The following is a 13753-nucleotide window of genomic DNA, read 5'->3' as shown; positions in this document are numbered from 1 at the left end:
ATGAAAGAGGCAGAGGATCTAATGGCAGGGAGTCCAACTTTCTCCAGATGGAGCGCTCACTCTGTGCACATAGTTTGGAATTGCCTGTTAAGTTTTGATGTGCCTTTTTTTTTTTTTTTGTCTGAGCTTTCTCTGCACAGGCCAGCAATCATCCACAACTGATACCATTACTGGACTGAATTTGCTGCATCTTGGTCTCACTTTGTCAGACCTTTCTGACACAGTAACAGTAGGAGTTTGTGTCCAATCACACAACCTACCAAGAAAATACACAGAGCTCATATGTCAGCCTGTTAAACCACACCCAAGATGTCGCTGCCTGTCTCCTCATAAAGCACTTTCCTGTCATGTCAGATGGTAATTAAGACAACATTTGAATTGGCAAGCTTTCACCTGAATACACTGAGCATTAGCATCTTGCCTATATTGCAGCTTTAGAGCTCTGCTCAGAATAGCAGTAGACTAAAAATGCACAGGAGTGGATCATGAAACCTTTCAACCTCGGGCTGATACTCACATGGGCATTTTTTAAAGTACAATAAGTTCCTAGTTTAAGATCTGATTCCCATTTTGGAAACCCATGCTACAAAGGCTGCATTATAAAAGAATTTGTTCAACATGTGTCTTGTCCTTGCTGACAGAAAAAATGTTGCCCTGAGCAATGTGGCATTCACACTTGTTACTCATAATCTCTAAAAACGCAGTCAGCTTGCGTAAAGATAGAAAAAGTCAATGCCAAAGCTAGTTATTATTTATAGCTATCTATTGCCACAAGAAGCACTTTCTAGACTTCTTCTCTGATTACATAACACAATGATTATGATTTTATGGACTGTTTTCTTGAGTCTTAATTACTGAAGTCAACATTAGAGTTGAGAGTGGCTCTCATAATCCTCCCCTTTGAGGACAGATTAGTGTGGAAAATGATACATCAGTTAAAACAGTTATCAGTAGGCTCAAGATATGAAATATTCAACCCTTTATAACACCACGCCATGGCCGTAAGAGGTGAGCTCCTATTCACTGACATCACTCTGCATGTTCAGAATATACTGAGTTCAATTCATTTACCCCATTTATATATAAAAGGGGACAATGGCACAATATATTTTTTGCAGAGTTGATTTGTGGTTCCTTTTAACAAGTGATGATTACATTTCTCTAAGCTTTAGTTATCTAATTTAATTACAGTACCAGTCAAAAGAGTGTGTCCAATCTTTTGACTGGTGCTGTAAACATTACTTTAAAGTAACTATTCTTTGTACAGTATTAGCATATTTATACCATATTGCATTTACAGTCATATATATTTTTGACTTTTATTCCATGCATTTTAACTGTTTATCTGTAACTTATCTTCTATATCAGCTATTTATAAATAACTTTTATCTAAATTGTTCAGCCATTTATATCTCACTTTTATTTTAGCTATGTTTTCATTGCAGTTTTTCAATTAATCAGTTAGCTTAGCATCCTGACCATTCATCCATCTCCTTTAGCTAACTGTCTAACTGCTTCCAGTATTATCTATGTTTAACCATATCTGTTCATGTTAGCTAACATTTTTTTACAGTTTATCAAGTTATTTTAAACACTTTATGCACTACCTTTAGCAAAGTTTTCTTCAGAAGCAGGTCTTTTACTCCTTTTCTCTGCACTCTGTTGTTTCTCAGGACATCATATCTGAACAGGCCAAGTGTGACAGCTTGAACTTTAGAACATTTAGAACAGTCGCCTGATGTGCTTGTTTACTTTGCTCATATATTAAAACACAGATATGTATGTTAATTTATCATGCATGTATATTATGTATGGTAAACGAACATATATGTTTAACATAAGTGAACGGCATACGTTAAATTCAAGGACAATTCACTGACATACGGGAATGTACAAGTAATGCTGCCGTTTGTTTTGAGATCAGCTACTACACATAATATATGTCATTTGATTTGAATGTTATAAAAATAATTCCAAAAAGCTATATAGATGTTGATAATCCTGGTACCCTAGGCAGTTTATACTAAGGTTCATCCAGACTGATTAATGTATCTAGGAGGAGTTAGGGTACAGACATATGGTACAGTCATTATACTAAAGATTTTATAAATACACTGAGGGAATTCCTCCACACACATGCATCTGAGTGCTTCCCTGCATTGTTAATGCTGATCTTCAGCTATTGTCGCTGACTTTCTCATGGCAAGACTAGCAAACAGCAGGGGGATGGGAGTTAAGGGTTTGACATCTGTATGTGTTGCATCCTAATGGGGGGGTTTGGATACTCATGCAGGCCGCATCTTGAGATGTGCACACAGTAAAACAGCACAAATATGTAGCATGTTCTCTTTGCCATCTCTCGAGAAAATAGGCCTTAGGTCAAGAACCTGACAAGCTCATATAATCCATTATAGCTAGAGCTGAAGAACATCTACCCCATCCCCGTGGGGAGTGGGGGAATTGAAAGACAGAATTAGAGAGAGAGAGAGAGAGAGTAGAATAGGTGTAAGGGAGTACAATATCTAGTAAGGAATGACTCGAGAGAGATTTTAGAGCTTCAAAGTACAGACACTAGAAAAAGTAGCACCATGAATGCAAAACTCTTAAATTGCACCTCTTGAATTGTGCTGTCATGCTCTGTGTCTAATATAGCCTCACTGTCATCTCAGCTTCCTGCCTTGAGCCTTAATCCCAATTAATGGTGTCGTTTCTGCTTCAGTTTCTCGATGTCAAAAAAAAAGGGGGGGGGACAATTTGGACCCTTTGGTCGAGAATGAACATCAAGACAGAATATGTGTTGAGCTGATCAAGGACTGCTTTCATCTCATGTGAGCATATGTAACATCTGTTCACTAGACTTTTGGCATGAAGTCTCTCTTTTGGATTACTATGAATAAAACATGAGTGCTTCATTTTCTCCTGTCAAGAATGTTATGTCTCCGCTTGTCAGAGTGTCGAGTGGAAATTTGATAAATTAGGGAGGAAAATCACACTGGACTTGCTGCTGATCTTGTATGGATAGATGGCATTTGAATGATTGCAAGGTAAATGTGTGAAATAAACTCGTTGGTGTTTATCTGATATGTGCTCAATAATATAAATTTAAAGGTAGCAGCTGTATTCTCTAAATGGAGAAAATTTTATGTAGTGCCATGCAGAACCCCCCCCCCCCCCAAAAAAAAAATCATTTTGGCTTTCCCCTTATTTAATCTGAATATATCACATCCACTGTTCATTCTGCTTGTTGAAAAACAATATATGCATATTAGCCTACTACCATCCACCCTCTCCATCTGAGAAACCCGATATGCATTAAGAGCTGGGATATTAAAGACATACTGAGACAAAAGGAGAGTGGAAAAATCAATGTCTTTGCTAGCTTGTGTGTGTTTGAGAATAGTGCATCATACCATGTATGGAAGATGGCAGGGAGTAAGGTATGCTCGAGGCAGTGAGGCCTGCTTTGTGTCAGATGGAGGAGAATGGCTGCTGACCTGGACGAAGTCCAGCTGGGACATCCGGACTGTCAGCAGGTGATGAGAGAGACAGAGAGCCACATGGATGCACCGAAGTGTGCAAAAGTTATAGCGTACTCAAGCATGTAAGCATCATGTGTCAGCAGGAAATTATACAGCAATATTTATGGTGGATTTTATATTGTAAAAAAACAAAAAAATAGGATACATGCATCATTTCATGGGCACCTCTACTGTAACCATCTAAAGGTGGCCAGATGTTGTTCCTGCTGTTAGCTACATCTCTGCAGGTCTTAAGGGAAAAAGAACAAATTTATTAAGCTGCTAATGGCTAAGACATTATCCACGCTCTCAGTAGAGAACAGTACTTACTTTTTACCTGCACAGGAGGAAACTCAATAAAATGTAGATGTTATAAATTAAAAGGGTACTTTGACATTTTCTGGTTAAAAGCTTTTTCACTCCCTTGGCATCTTAGGTGAGAAGATTATGGCACTCATGTCCATATACTAAGCATTAGCATACACATGGTAAGCTCAGATTATGATAAAGATTTACAGGCATAATACACCCACAGCATCTTTAAAGATCAACACATAGGTGCCATGGCGTCACGCATCGGTTCTCATAGTCCCACTTTGAAGTCTTGACTTGAGGATTTTCACTTGGACCTTGTTTTCTTGAAATCAGGTGTCGCACGCCCGGGGCAGATCTGATTGATGAGTCAGGGACACTGCATGGTCCATATGGCGACTTGAAATCACAGTATAGCCCCACCCTAAAACATTTGCTTCTTATCACCAATTCTTCCTCAAACGTGACCATAATTTACAAACTGAACATCATGCTGTGTAAAATAAGACTTAAAACTAGAAACGAGACCATAAGCTCATCAGGAAGATGATTACTGAGGTCATAAATCAAGTGAGCATTATGGTAATTTTCCCATTGACTTCTGTACAATCAAGCCTCATTTTGCAACCAGAGGAGTTGCTATTTATTGCTGGCCAATAAAATAATGCAGGTCTAAAGCACTCAGCACTGGCATCGCTTATCAGAGCTGGAGGCTTTTATATTTTCATCCATATCCCTTAATGTAAACAATTTATGTTTTAAAATGTCACTTATTTTATGGCATCACTTGTATCATGGTGTCCTTGTGATGTCTTTCTAGAACTTTATAGCTCATGAAAGTCATACGCAGAACATCCATTGCTTAAGAGGCAGTTATTGGACCCAAAATGTCCCACAACCAAAGAATAAAAAGCAAGCAAGACAAATTGGGTGTTTTTTTGTGTTTCTGCCACAAAAAAAAAAAAATGCCATCATAACTCAAAATTTCAAGTTAGCTCTGCCAATCAGGAATCTGCGTGAAGGTACACCATATCCTCGTTACCCAGAAGGAGGAGGTTCAACATGAAAAATTGATTACTTTTATGGAGCTCTTATTCAGTAGAAGGCATTCAAAGGTCAAAAACCTGATGACAGTTTGTTCACGTTTGCTATACACTGCTAGCTAACTGATTCTGTCCCTGTTGAGTGCGCATGCGCTGGCGTCATCTTATTCCAGGTTACAAGGAAATCACCTCTTTCATGGAGCTCCGTGATTCACAGAGCAAAGTCGAAATTTCAACTTATTAATGCAAAATGTTGAGATACATAACCTGAAATTTCAAAATTTTGAGTTACAGATAGGAAAAACAGTTTTGTTTTTTTTTTTATTGGCGGAAAACAAGCTTCCATACATTGACTATGTGGGTATGGCTCACAAGTTTGGCCTCTCAGTAATCTCTAAATTGTCACCACCCTGTCCTGCAGTAGATTTTACTGTAAAATGTTGTAATCAAGCAAATAACTAAAAATAATAACAATAAGAGGACGGTGGCAAATATGTACGCTGCATATTCATGAGGCCTTTAAGTATAGAGGATATTTTCACTTTAATTGTTAAATCAGTTCTGAATGTGTAGTAAAAATCATTTTAGTGGTCCTTCTCCTTCTTTAAATATCTTGTTTTCCTGGTCATAGTTCCACTTCTTATTTTTTGCTCTATTTCTGTAATGTTGTTCACTGTTACTCAGTCCCAGTCTTCCTGTTGGTGTGTTCTGCTCTCTGATGGTTGTATTATTATTATTTCTGAGCGCTGTTGCAGAGCTGGCAGGGCTGAAAAGACACCGGCACCACAAAAGCACTGGGAATGAGCCGCAGCAAGGGCTCAGCGTTCAATATGTGGAGTGACATTTACATTTCAAAAGAGGCAGATGAAATAAACCAGCAGCACTTTTACAATATCTGACATCCTCACTTCCTTTGTTCCACCACTCCTCTTTCACTCTCCTCCTCCCTTCTGTCTGCGTTTCTAACTCTGCCAGCCTGTCCTCTCTTTTTTCCACTCAGACAGTTATCACAATGCCAGGCTTGAAGTAGCAGGCTGGCCCAGCTTTGCGTGTTAATGACACTGCATTTAAGCGCATCCAGGAAAATTTTTAACGCTTTATCTGCTTCTCTCTGCAGTTCGGCGTACGACGTGGTCTTAAGGCAAAAGGTTGCGGTGAAGAAGCTATCCAGGCCTTTCCAGTCTCTCATACATAGTCGCCGCTCGTACCGGGAAACTCAGGCTGCTCAAGCACATGAAACACGAGAATGTTAGTGGTGCTTATAAAAATACTCAGACAGACAGACGCAGCTCTCTGCAGGCTTCTGCTCCGTTATTGATCAGGCTCTGCTTATTTTCTGTCTCTGCAGGTAATAGGGCTGCTGGACGTCTTCACACCTGCTGCCACATTAGAAGACTTCAATGAACTGTAAATCTTTTTTCCCTTGCTGTTTACTACAAGCTGTAAGCTGTCCACCTTTCAGATATTTCTGTTGTTAGAGGGCATGCTGATGTATATATACAGGCAATCCTAGGGGGATTATAGGCTTGTAGAGATGTCAGATGGTTGCTATGGCAGCACTTCCATGTTCTCCTCTGAACTGAAACTCCCTACCCCCATTCACTCATGCATACCGTCTCCTCTTTTCCAGCTACCTGGTGACTACCTGATGGGTGCAGACCTCAATAACATAGTCAAATTTCAGAGGTTGTCAGATGAACATGTGCAGTTCTTAATTTACCAGCTCCTCCGTGGCCTCAAGGTAATTTACAGCAACATGAATAATAAACTGTGTCTGTATATGCATGCAGACACATACCAGCAGTTCCAGCAGCAAATCATGGACTGTACATAAAAGATATACAGACCTCTGTTTTGCCATGAGTTTGGGATTTTGGCCATCACCATCTTGCTGTTGTTTGTGTGTGTGTGTGTGTGTGTGTGTGTGTGTGTTGTGTGTGTGTGTGTGTGTGTGTGTTTCTTAACTGAATATAAACATAGGCATTGTAACATAGGAGTCTGTGATTTGGTTTTTGGAGCCTGCCTCAAGTGGCCATTTGAGGAACTGCTTCTGGCTCTTCGCTGCTGGCTCCAAGTTGTTATAGTCAATGAGCCGGTGTCAGTCAAACCCACCCCTCCTTGTCATGTCTGGTATTTTGAAACCAAGATGGCAAAGATGAAAACACGAATCACAAAGCTTCAAAACAAGGCTTCAGAAACCAATGAATAACATCACAGTAGCTCTGTCCATCTTTTATACTGCCTATCCCCAAAATAACCCTACTTATCACATGATTTATGACATCTACGAACATTTCCTGATGGCTTTATGATTTTAAGTCTTTTTATATATAGCATGATGTTCTTTTTAAACATTAAATTCAGCAAAGTTCTTTTAAAAAGCTGGATATGCTTTAGGGTGATTGACACACTGTTACAGTAGTGTACCAGGGGGTGAAGTGTTCTCAGTTTCACAGTGATGTCTGGTTAAAGAAACAAAACAAAACACAATGGCCAAAATGGTGGCTGGTGAGGTTTCAAAGCAGTTCTGCAAAAATCAAATAGGTGACATCATGGTAGCTATGTCCATCATTTATATACAGTCTTCAGTGTGCACACAGTTTGGAATCCACAGTTCCAAGAGTTGCCATCTAATGCTGAATCAGTCCAGCTGCCTGTAGAGGCTGGCTGTTCGGTCTGCCCGTTTACCATGGTGACAGACAAAAGCACTCTCCCACAAGGCAGAAACTACGCTGAGCTGCACTGTTGACCTCCATCTCCTCTTTCTCTCCGCCCCCCCATCCCCCTGCCCCACCGCCTGTTGAACAGTACATCCATTCAGCTGGATTGATCCACAGAGTGAGTTCCTTCTTTTTGCCCTTCTTTTCTTTTTTGGCCATCAAGACACACTGCTGCACTTTGGAGGTTGAAACTAAAACATCTTAAGCATTTTCCTATTTCGTTTCTTTAAATGTTTTAAGGGCAGAAAATGACCTCCAGACTGTCCAGCATTGTCACATATAGTCTATCAGCTTGTTTCAGCCCGTCTGTGGACCTTTGTGATGTTTATACTTAGTGAGGTATTCTAAACTAAAACTCCAGCTCTTTACGGCTGGATGTCTTCTAGATTCTGTAAAAAAAATGGCCAAACATTGGGTGAGATTCAGAGAATACATTTCACATTGCCTATAAATTGAATCAGATAACGCATCGTACAAATAGAGACTGCTATGGCTATTTTACTCATGCTGCTGAGTTTCATATACATCTTAGTTATGATGATGTTTCTCTCCTTCTCTGTCTATTTAACCAACATCATCAGGACCTCAAGCCAAGCAATGTGGCAGTGAACGAGGACTGTGAGCTTAGGGTAAGACACCTACAAATCCTTCATTCCACCCAATGAAAACCATCAGATAGAAAAAAAAATGTTCATCTGTCCTTCAGATCCTTGACTTTGGCTTAGCCAGGCAGACAGATGATGAGATGACAGGATATGTGGCGACTCGCTGGTATCGAGCACCAGAGATCATGCTGAACTGGATGCACTACAATCAGAATGGTAAGGTGCCATCAAATTAAACACACTGAAGCTTTTTGAAGTCTTCTGTATTTTGGAAGCAATAAAATCATCAAATGTTGAGTGGCTGAACCTCTAGTGTCTCTGTTTCAGTTGATATTGGTCAGTGGGATGCATTATGGGAGAGCTGCTGAAGGGAAAAGTCCTTTTTCCTGGCACTGACTGTATCCTTATCATCATGGCATGAGTCCACCGCAATTTGCAGCTTTTCTTCTCTCTTAGCGGGAACCTTCCATTACCTCTTTTAAAGCGCCCCATGGATGCAGACCACTTGTGGATTTGCATTACAATCACAGGCCTTTCTATGGGGGGAGCTGCTTCAACAGAGAGAAACTGGGGAATGAATAGGAGCAAACACAAAAGGCTGCATTGTCTAAGTTGTTGTATTCAGTGACTCAGAGGAGAGCTAAAACAAATTTGATTTACTGATCTTTCTGTGCTGTCAGACTTTGAGATGTCTTTTCAGCAGTGATCTGCCTCAGTGTGTGAAAAAGATACCCTAATGAATCAAATCTTGCAAGTTGATGACTTTTGGCAAATCTCGATGGCCCTTAACTCCTCCTGTGCCAAGATATCGACCAGCTGAAGAGAATCATGGAGGTGGTGGGAACTCCGACGCCAGAGCTGTTAAAGAAGATCTGTTCTGAACATGTGAGGAAGGGACTGGGAATGTCTAAGAATGCTTTCTGCAAACGCTGTAGTGTTGCTTCCACTGACAAAAGCAAACTGCTCTGACTGATTAGTCACTCCATTGACATGGCTGTTGATCACATTTGTCAGTATGTCTGAGTGTTGGAGGTGATTGATCACCACCTGTTTGACATCACATTATCCACAATGTGACTTGCCTTGAGTTAAATGGTGGTCTGTATTTGCAGGCGCAGAAGTACATCCAATCACTGCCCTTCATGCCCCCACAAGACTTGGAAAAGATCTTCAGAGGGGCAAATCCACTGGGTGGGTGATGGACTGCAGATCAGATTATCAGCTTCACAAATTAAATTGAAAGCCATTAAGACTCTGCTAAAAGTAGCTCTCTGCAGACTGGAAATTTGAAATGTATTTCAACCTCATGGTTTTAAATCTGTTTTGAACCTACTACTGTTTCCTAGCCTTCTTCATGTGTCTGGTTCTGTCTCTCTTTTAGCTGTTGATCTGCTGAAGCGTATGCTGGTTCTGGACTGTGACGGGAGGATCTCGGCCAGTGAGGCTCTTTCCCACCCCTACTTCTCACAGTACCATGATCCAGATGATGGCCAGAGGCCCCGCCTTATGACCAAACGCTGGAGAGCAAAGACCGAACTTTAGAAGAATGGAAAGGTCGAGCCTCTTTTAAAATTGGGTGATTTTATGATTTAAACAGCGTACAGTTGACAGCACACTCAAGTTCCACTGTTGTCCCTGCTATAATACAAGAAAATATGATTGAGCTACACATTTGTTAAATGGTGCAACATTTAGAGATGGTGTTCACCATGACACCACCTGTCTAATACTGTGCTGCCAAAACAGCTCTAACCAGCCAGGGTATGGACACATGACAATCTGGGAATATCTCATGGTGTCTTGTCACCAGGACATTGGCAGCTAATTTGTTGGGTCCTGTGGCTTGTGGGATGGGGCCTCTGTGGATGGAGTTTGTTTTGGCAAACCCGTGGATGCAGTTTGGAGAGTTTGGAGCCTGGGTCTGTGCCTGGGGCTCTTTTTTTTTTTTTTCCCCACCTTTGCCAAACCATTCCCAAGCAGTTTTAGGGGGTGGCAGTAGGGAGGATTATTCTGCTGGGGGAGGATGCTGCCATTTGTGTGTCTATAGTCTAACATAGGCTTGGTCTGGCAACACCGTCTGTAGGTGGTAACATCCAGTGGTTTCACCGGAACGTCATGAATATGGTTATTTTTAGTTTATGGTTGATGCTGGAGTTTTATGATTGTGATATGTCCTAGAACTGATGTTAGTCATAGTCTTGCATGGTTATTTTGAGTTTTTCTGATAGACCAATATACAGCAGCACCTGAAGAAGTCTTAAAGTATGCGTATTGTCCTGTGTTACAATGAAATATCAAGGAGGTGCTTTTGCCATGTCACAATTTCTATTTTCTCAATCTTTACATCTCAAATATTGAGCAGCACTCCTAACAGTGATTTTTCTCCCTTCATTTATGTCCACAGAGTTGGTATTGAAGAGGTGAACAGCTTCAAAGCATCTGGCAGCAAGACTGATAGCCTTCAGGTGGAGCAGTAAGCCTTTTTCTGCTTGGAGAAGGACCATGTAGTCAATAAATGCAAGGAGGACTGGAAAAACAACTGAAGGAAATGTGTTTGATTCCTGTCATGGGTTGACTGAGGAGCAGGGCAGGATGGTCTCCATGGGATCACATGTGCACATTACAATTACAGGGAGCATTTTAGAGTAAGAAAAAAAAAAAAAAGATTTCACCAGTGCAGAAAGTTGCTTCCTGTTATAGTTCCACTCACTGAGGGTAAAATGAGGGAACTGTTCAATATCAGGGGCCATGAGGATGTGCGGATTCATATGAGGGAGCAACTTTAAGCCACTGAACTGTGTTTACAGACTGACAGAAAGGTACTGAAAGAAAAAAAAATGCACACTAGGATTTCCAAAGCAACAACAGGAATGCTGTGTCATCATCAAGACGAATGCCATGAACATTTAAAGCTTTCATATATAAAAATCATGCTTAAAGGCTTGCAGCGATGCCATTTCACATCACAGAACAGCTTAGCATTTAGCCTGCATACTACTGACGCATGATTTTGTGCATTTTATTGTTAAAGCATATTACTGGTGGTGTATTATAGCCACTGCTTACTATGTCTGCCACACTGCTATTAAACCAGTTTGGGGTGAGAGAGAGGCATTACCAGGAAATGTGACCGACTTTCCACCTGTTCTGTCTTTATAATTTATGTAGAAAAAAAAGAAAAAAAACACAAACAACAAAAGCACTGTTCTTCCGTGGATGAAAGTCATCCTACCCTAACAGAATAGTAAACACCAACTGTGCTATTAATTAGCAAGATAATAATATATCCCAAAGCTGAACAGAGTGACTGTGCTGCAGATCTGTGTTTACAGTGTGATCTTTTTTTCTCATATACAGTTTCCGCTGACAGCTGATCACCTGTTGGCTTTGGCACTGCTCTGTAAGGTCTCCATACATCTCTGCTTGCATGCATATTACATTGTCCTGTGTTACATTGAAATAACAACACAGCTCCCCTTTGTGTTTACAATTGTTAACATTGCAGACCTTGTGCAAACTGTCAGAATCAGTTTCCCAGAAGGTGTCTAACAATGCTGGATAATAATCTGTTATGCAACTTGTAGCTTCATCCAAGCATTGACTGGTCAAACACCACAGGCTGATGATTCACAGAAAGCAGCCGTATTTGGCTGCATGTGGCAACCAGGGAGCTCATTAGTCATCTTTCATGTTACCTAAGCTTTGTTTTTAATTTCCATAAGTTTTTTTTTGTGTTTTTTTTTTACCTCCATTGCATGCATTTTAGCTTTGCTGCAGTTAAAAGCAACAATAAAAGTGCAAAATTTAATATAAATATTCATGCTAAGCAACTCCCCGAAAGGAAACATTTGTGTAAGAACAAACGCTCAATGCATCTGTGGGTTTTTATAGCAAATGGGTGACTTCCCCACTCATGTGTCACACATCTTGCCACAAACTTGTGTTTCAGTTCTACTTTTTTTTTTTTTTTTTGGTGGGGTTGAAATAATATGATTGTATTAAACCACAGTGAGCAGAGCCAAGAAACCAGAGATTTTCCACTGAAGGTCAGTGAAAATATCAAAGGTTGCATCTGAAGGTGAATGCACCAAACTACATACATAAATATTAGGTTTAAATTCTCCATGCTGAAATGAACAAGAAGCAAAGTAAACTAGTTGGAAGATAAAAACTTTATTTACATTCATATCTGCTGCTGATGTTTATTTCAGTGTGTAGACTATTTTGATTAACGTTGGATATGTCAGCTATAAAGCAGATCGGTAAATTGGTTTGCCTAACTGATGCTAAAATGTTGAGTAGCAGCGCAACCATTCATGGGACTAGCTAAGATGTTACTGTAGCCGCTATTATAGCCTAGCTCGCTGGCTAATCTAGCTAGTATTGATATTGTTCTGTCGTTAAAGAATGAACGATATATATGATTGTACCCAAGCTCATTTAAAGTCTAACACTACAGTATATGTTCTGAATTTTAGTTGGTATCTTGAGAAATAAACTGCAGGTAGCTTCATAAAATGAGCTCTGTTCACGCGTACACAGGTATTTTAGTAAATGTAGTTTTCTCTGCATTCGGCCTTTTGTCCATACATAAATCACGTTTAAAGTCAGTGAAAACAGAGCTTAACATCATTATTTTGTGTGTGTTTTCATGTGAATGGAGATATTTTTTAACAACAAAAGCGTAAAATCTGTGTTTTAAAAAAATAACTGTGCACATGTGGACGTAGCCCTATGTGCTCCATCATAGTAATACAAAGTCTTCTGCGCTCCTTGATTCAGTCTGCTCACGTTAAACTCAACCGAGATTATTTCTGCATGAAGAATTTTTTTGAAGAACACAAGAAATGTATTCTATTATTCTATTATTCTTATCTTTTTCCTGTCTTTCCCCCCATATTGGTTCACACTGGAGTGCTACATGTAGCCTTTTGTGCAAGCTCTTCACTAACACTGGATGCAAAATGTTAAATTTGAAGTTTAATCAAAACCGTGTGTCTCAGTCAAAGCGTGAACTCTGAATGTTACAGTGTTATGTGCTTATGTTGTATATGTGGTGGATCTGATTAGCAGCTGCAAACTGAATGTACATGTATGTTTGTTACAAGTTAGGGTTGACTTTTGAATACATGGTGGCATGTGAGTCAACTGTAGTCCTGAGTTTCAAATCACTAAAATGAATGTTGGCTGTCAGTTTGCAAATGAGTCAAAGGATTTCTTCATCATCAAAAAGTACCATGACTTCTCAAGTTTTGGCTTCAACAGCATAAACACCATCGTCTCTGTTTGCCAGAATGTCTCATGTAGACCATACGTTGTATTTTTCAGTCATTCTTGCATACTCCATATCATTAAACATGGTGTGATTTTTATGGTTTGGGCTAGAACCCTTAATTACAATTAAAGGAAACTTAATGATATAAAGACATAAAGCAGTCTAGACAGTGGTGGTTAGAGCTCTGAAACTGAAACACTACAAACATCATCACTCAATTGTTAAACCTGGGGTTAAATTCCTGCTTCCAAGTCAAATCTTATGGAAAATCTTTTACTGT

The 13753-nt window shown here is 39.9% G+C and overlaps 1 protein-coding gene across 1 annotated transcript in view; it reads left to right on the top strand.

The window, feature by feature from the left end:
- Positions 1–13394, top strand: part of LOC115773354 (mitogen-activated protein kinase 11-like) — a 14755-nt gene extending 1361 nt beyond the window's left edge. The window contains 14 exon segments of the mRNA XM_030720042.1: positions 5991–6087; positions 6089–6121; positions 6222–6280; positions 6504–6514; positions 6517–6614; positions 7682–7711; positions 8175–8222; positions 8300–8421; positions 8526–8596; positions 9004–9083; positions 9311–9389; positions 9580–9684; positions 9687–9752; positions 10605–13394. Coding sequence (XP_030575902.1) covers positions 5991–6087; positions 6089–6121; positions 6222–6280; positions 6504–6514; positions 6517–6614; positions 7682–7711; positions 8175–8222; positions 8300–8421; positions 8526–8596; positions 9004–9083; positions 9311–9389; positions 9580–9684; positions 9687–9752; positions 10605–10675 — 970 coding nt within the window. The 3' untranslated portion in view covers positions 10676–13394.
- The last annotated feature ends 359 nt before the right edge of the window (positions 13395–13753 follow it).

Source organism: Archocentrus centrarchus, chromosome 23, assembly GCF_007364275.1.
Source record: "Archocentrus centrarchus isolate MPI-CPG fArcCen1 chromosome 23, fArcCen1, whole genome shotgun sequence".
Taxonomy (NCBI): Eukaryota; Metazoa; Chordata; class Actinopteri; order Cichliformes; family Cichlidae; genus Archocentrus; species Archocentrus centrarchus.
The sequence above is the reverse complement of the archived record's forward strand: the minus strand, read 5'-3'. Positions and strand labels throughout refer to the sequence as shown.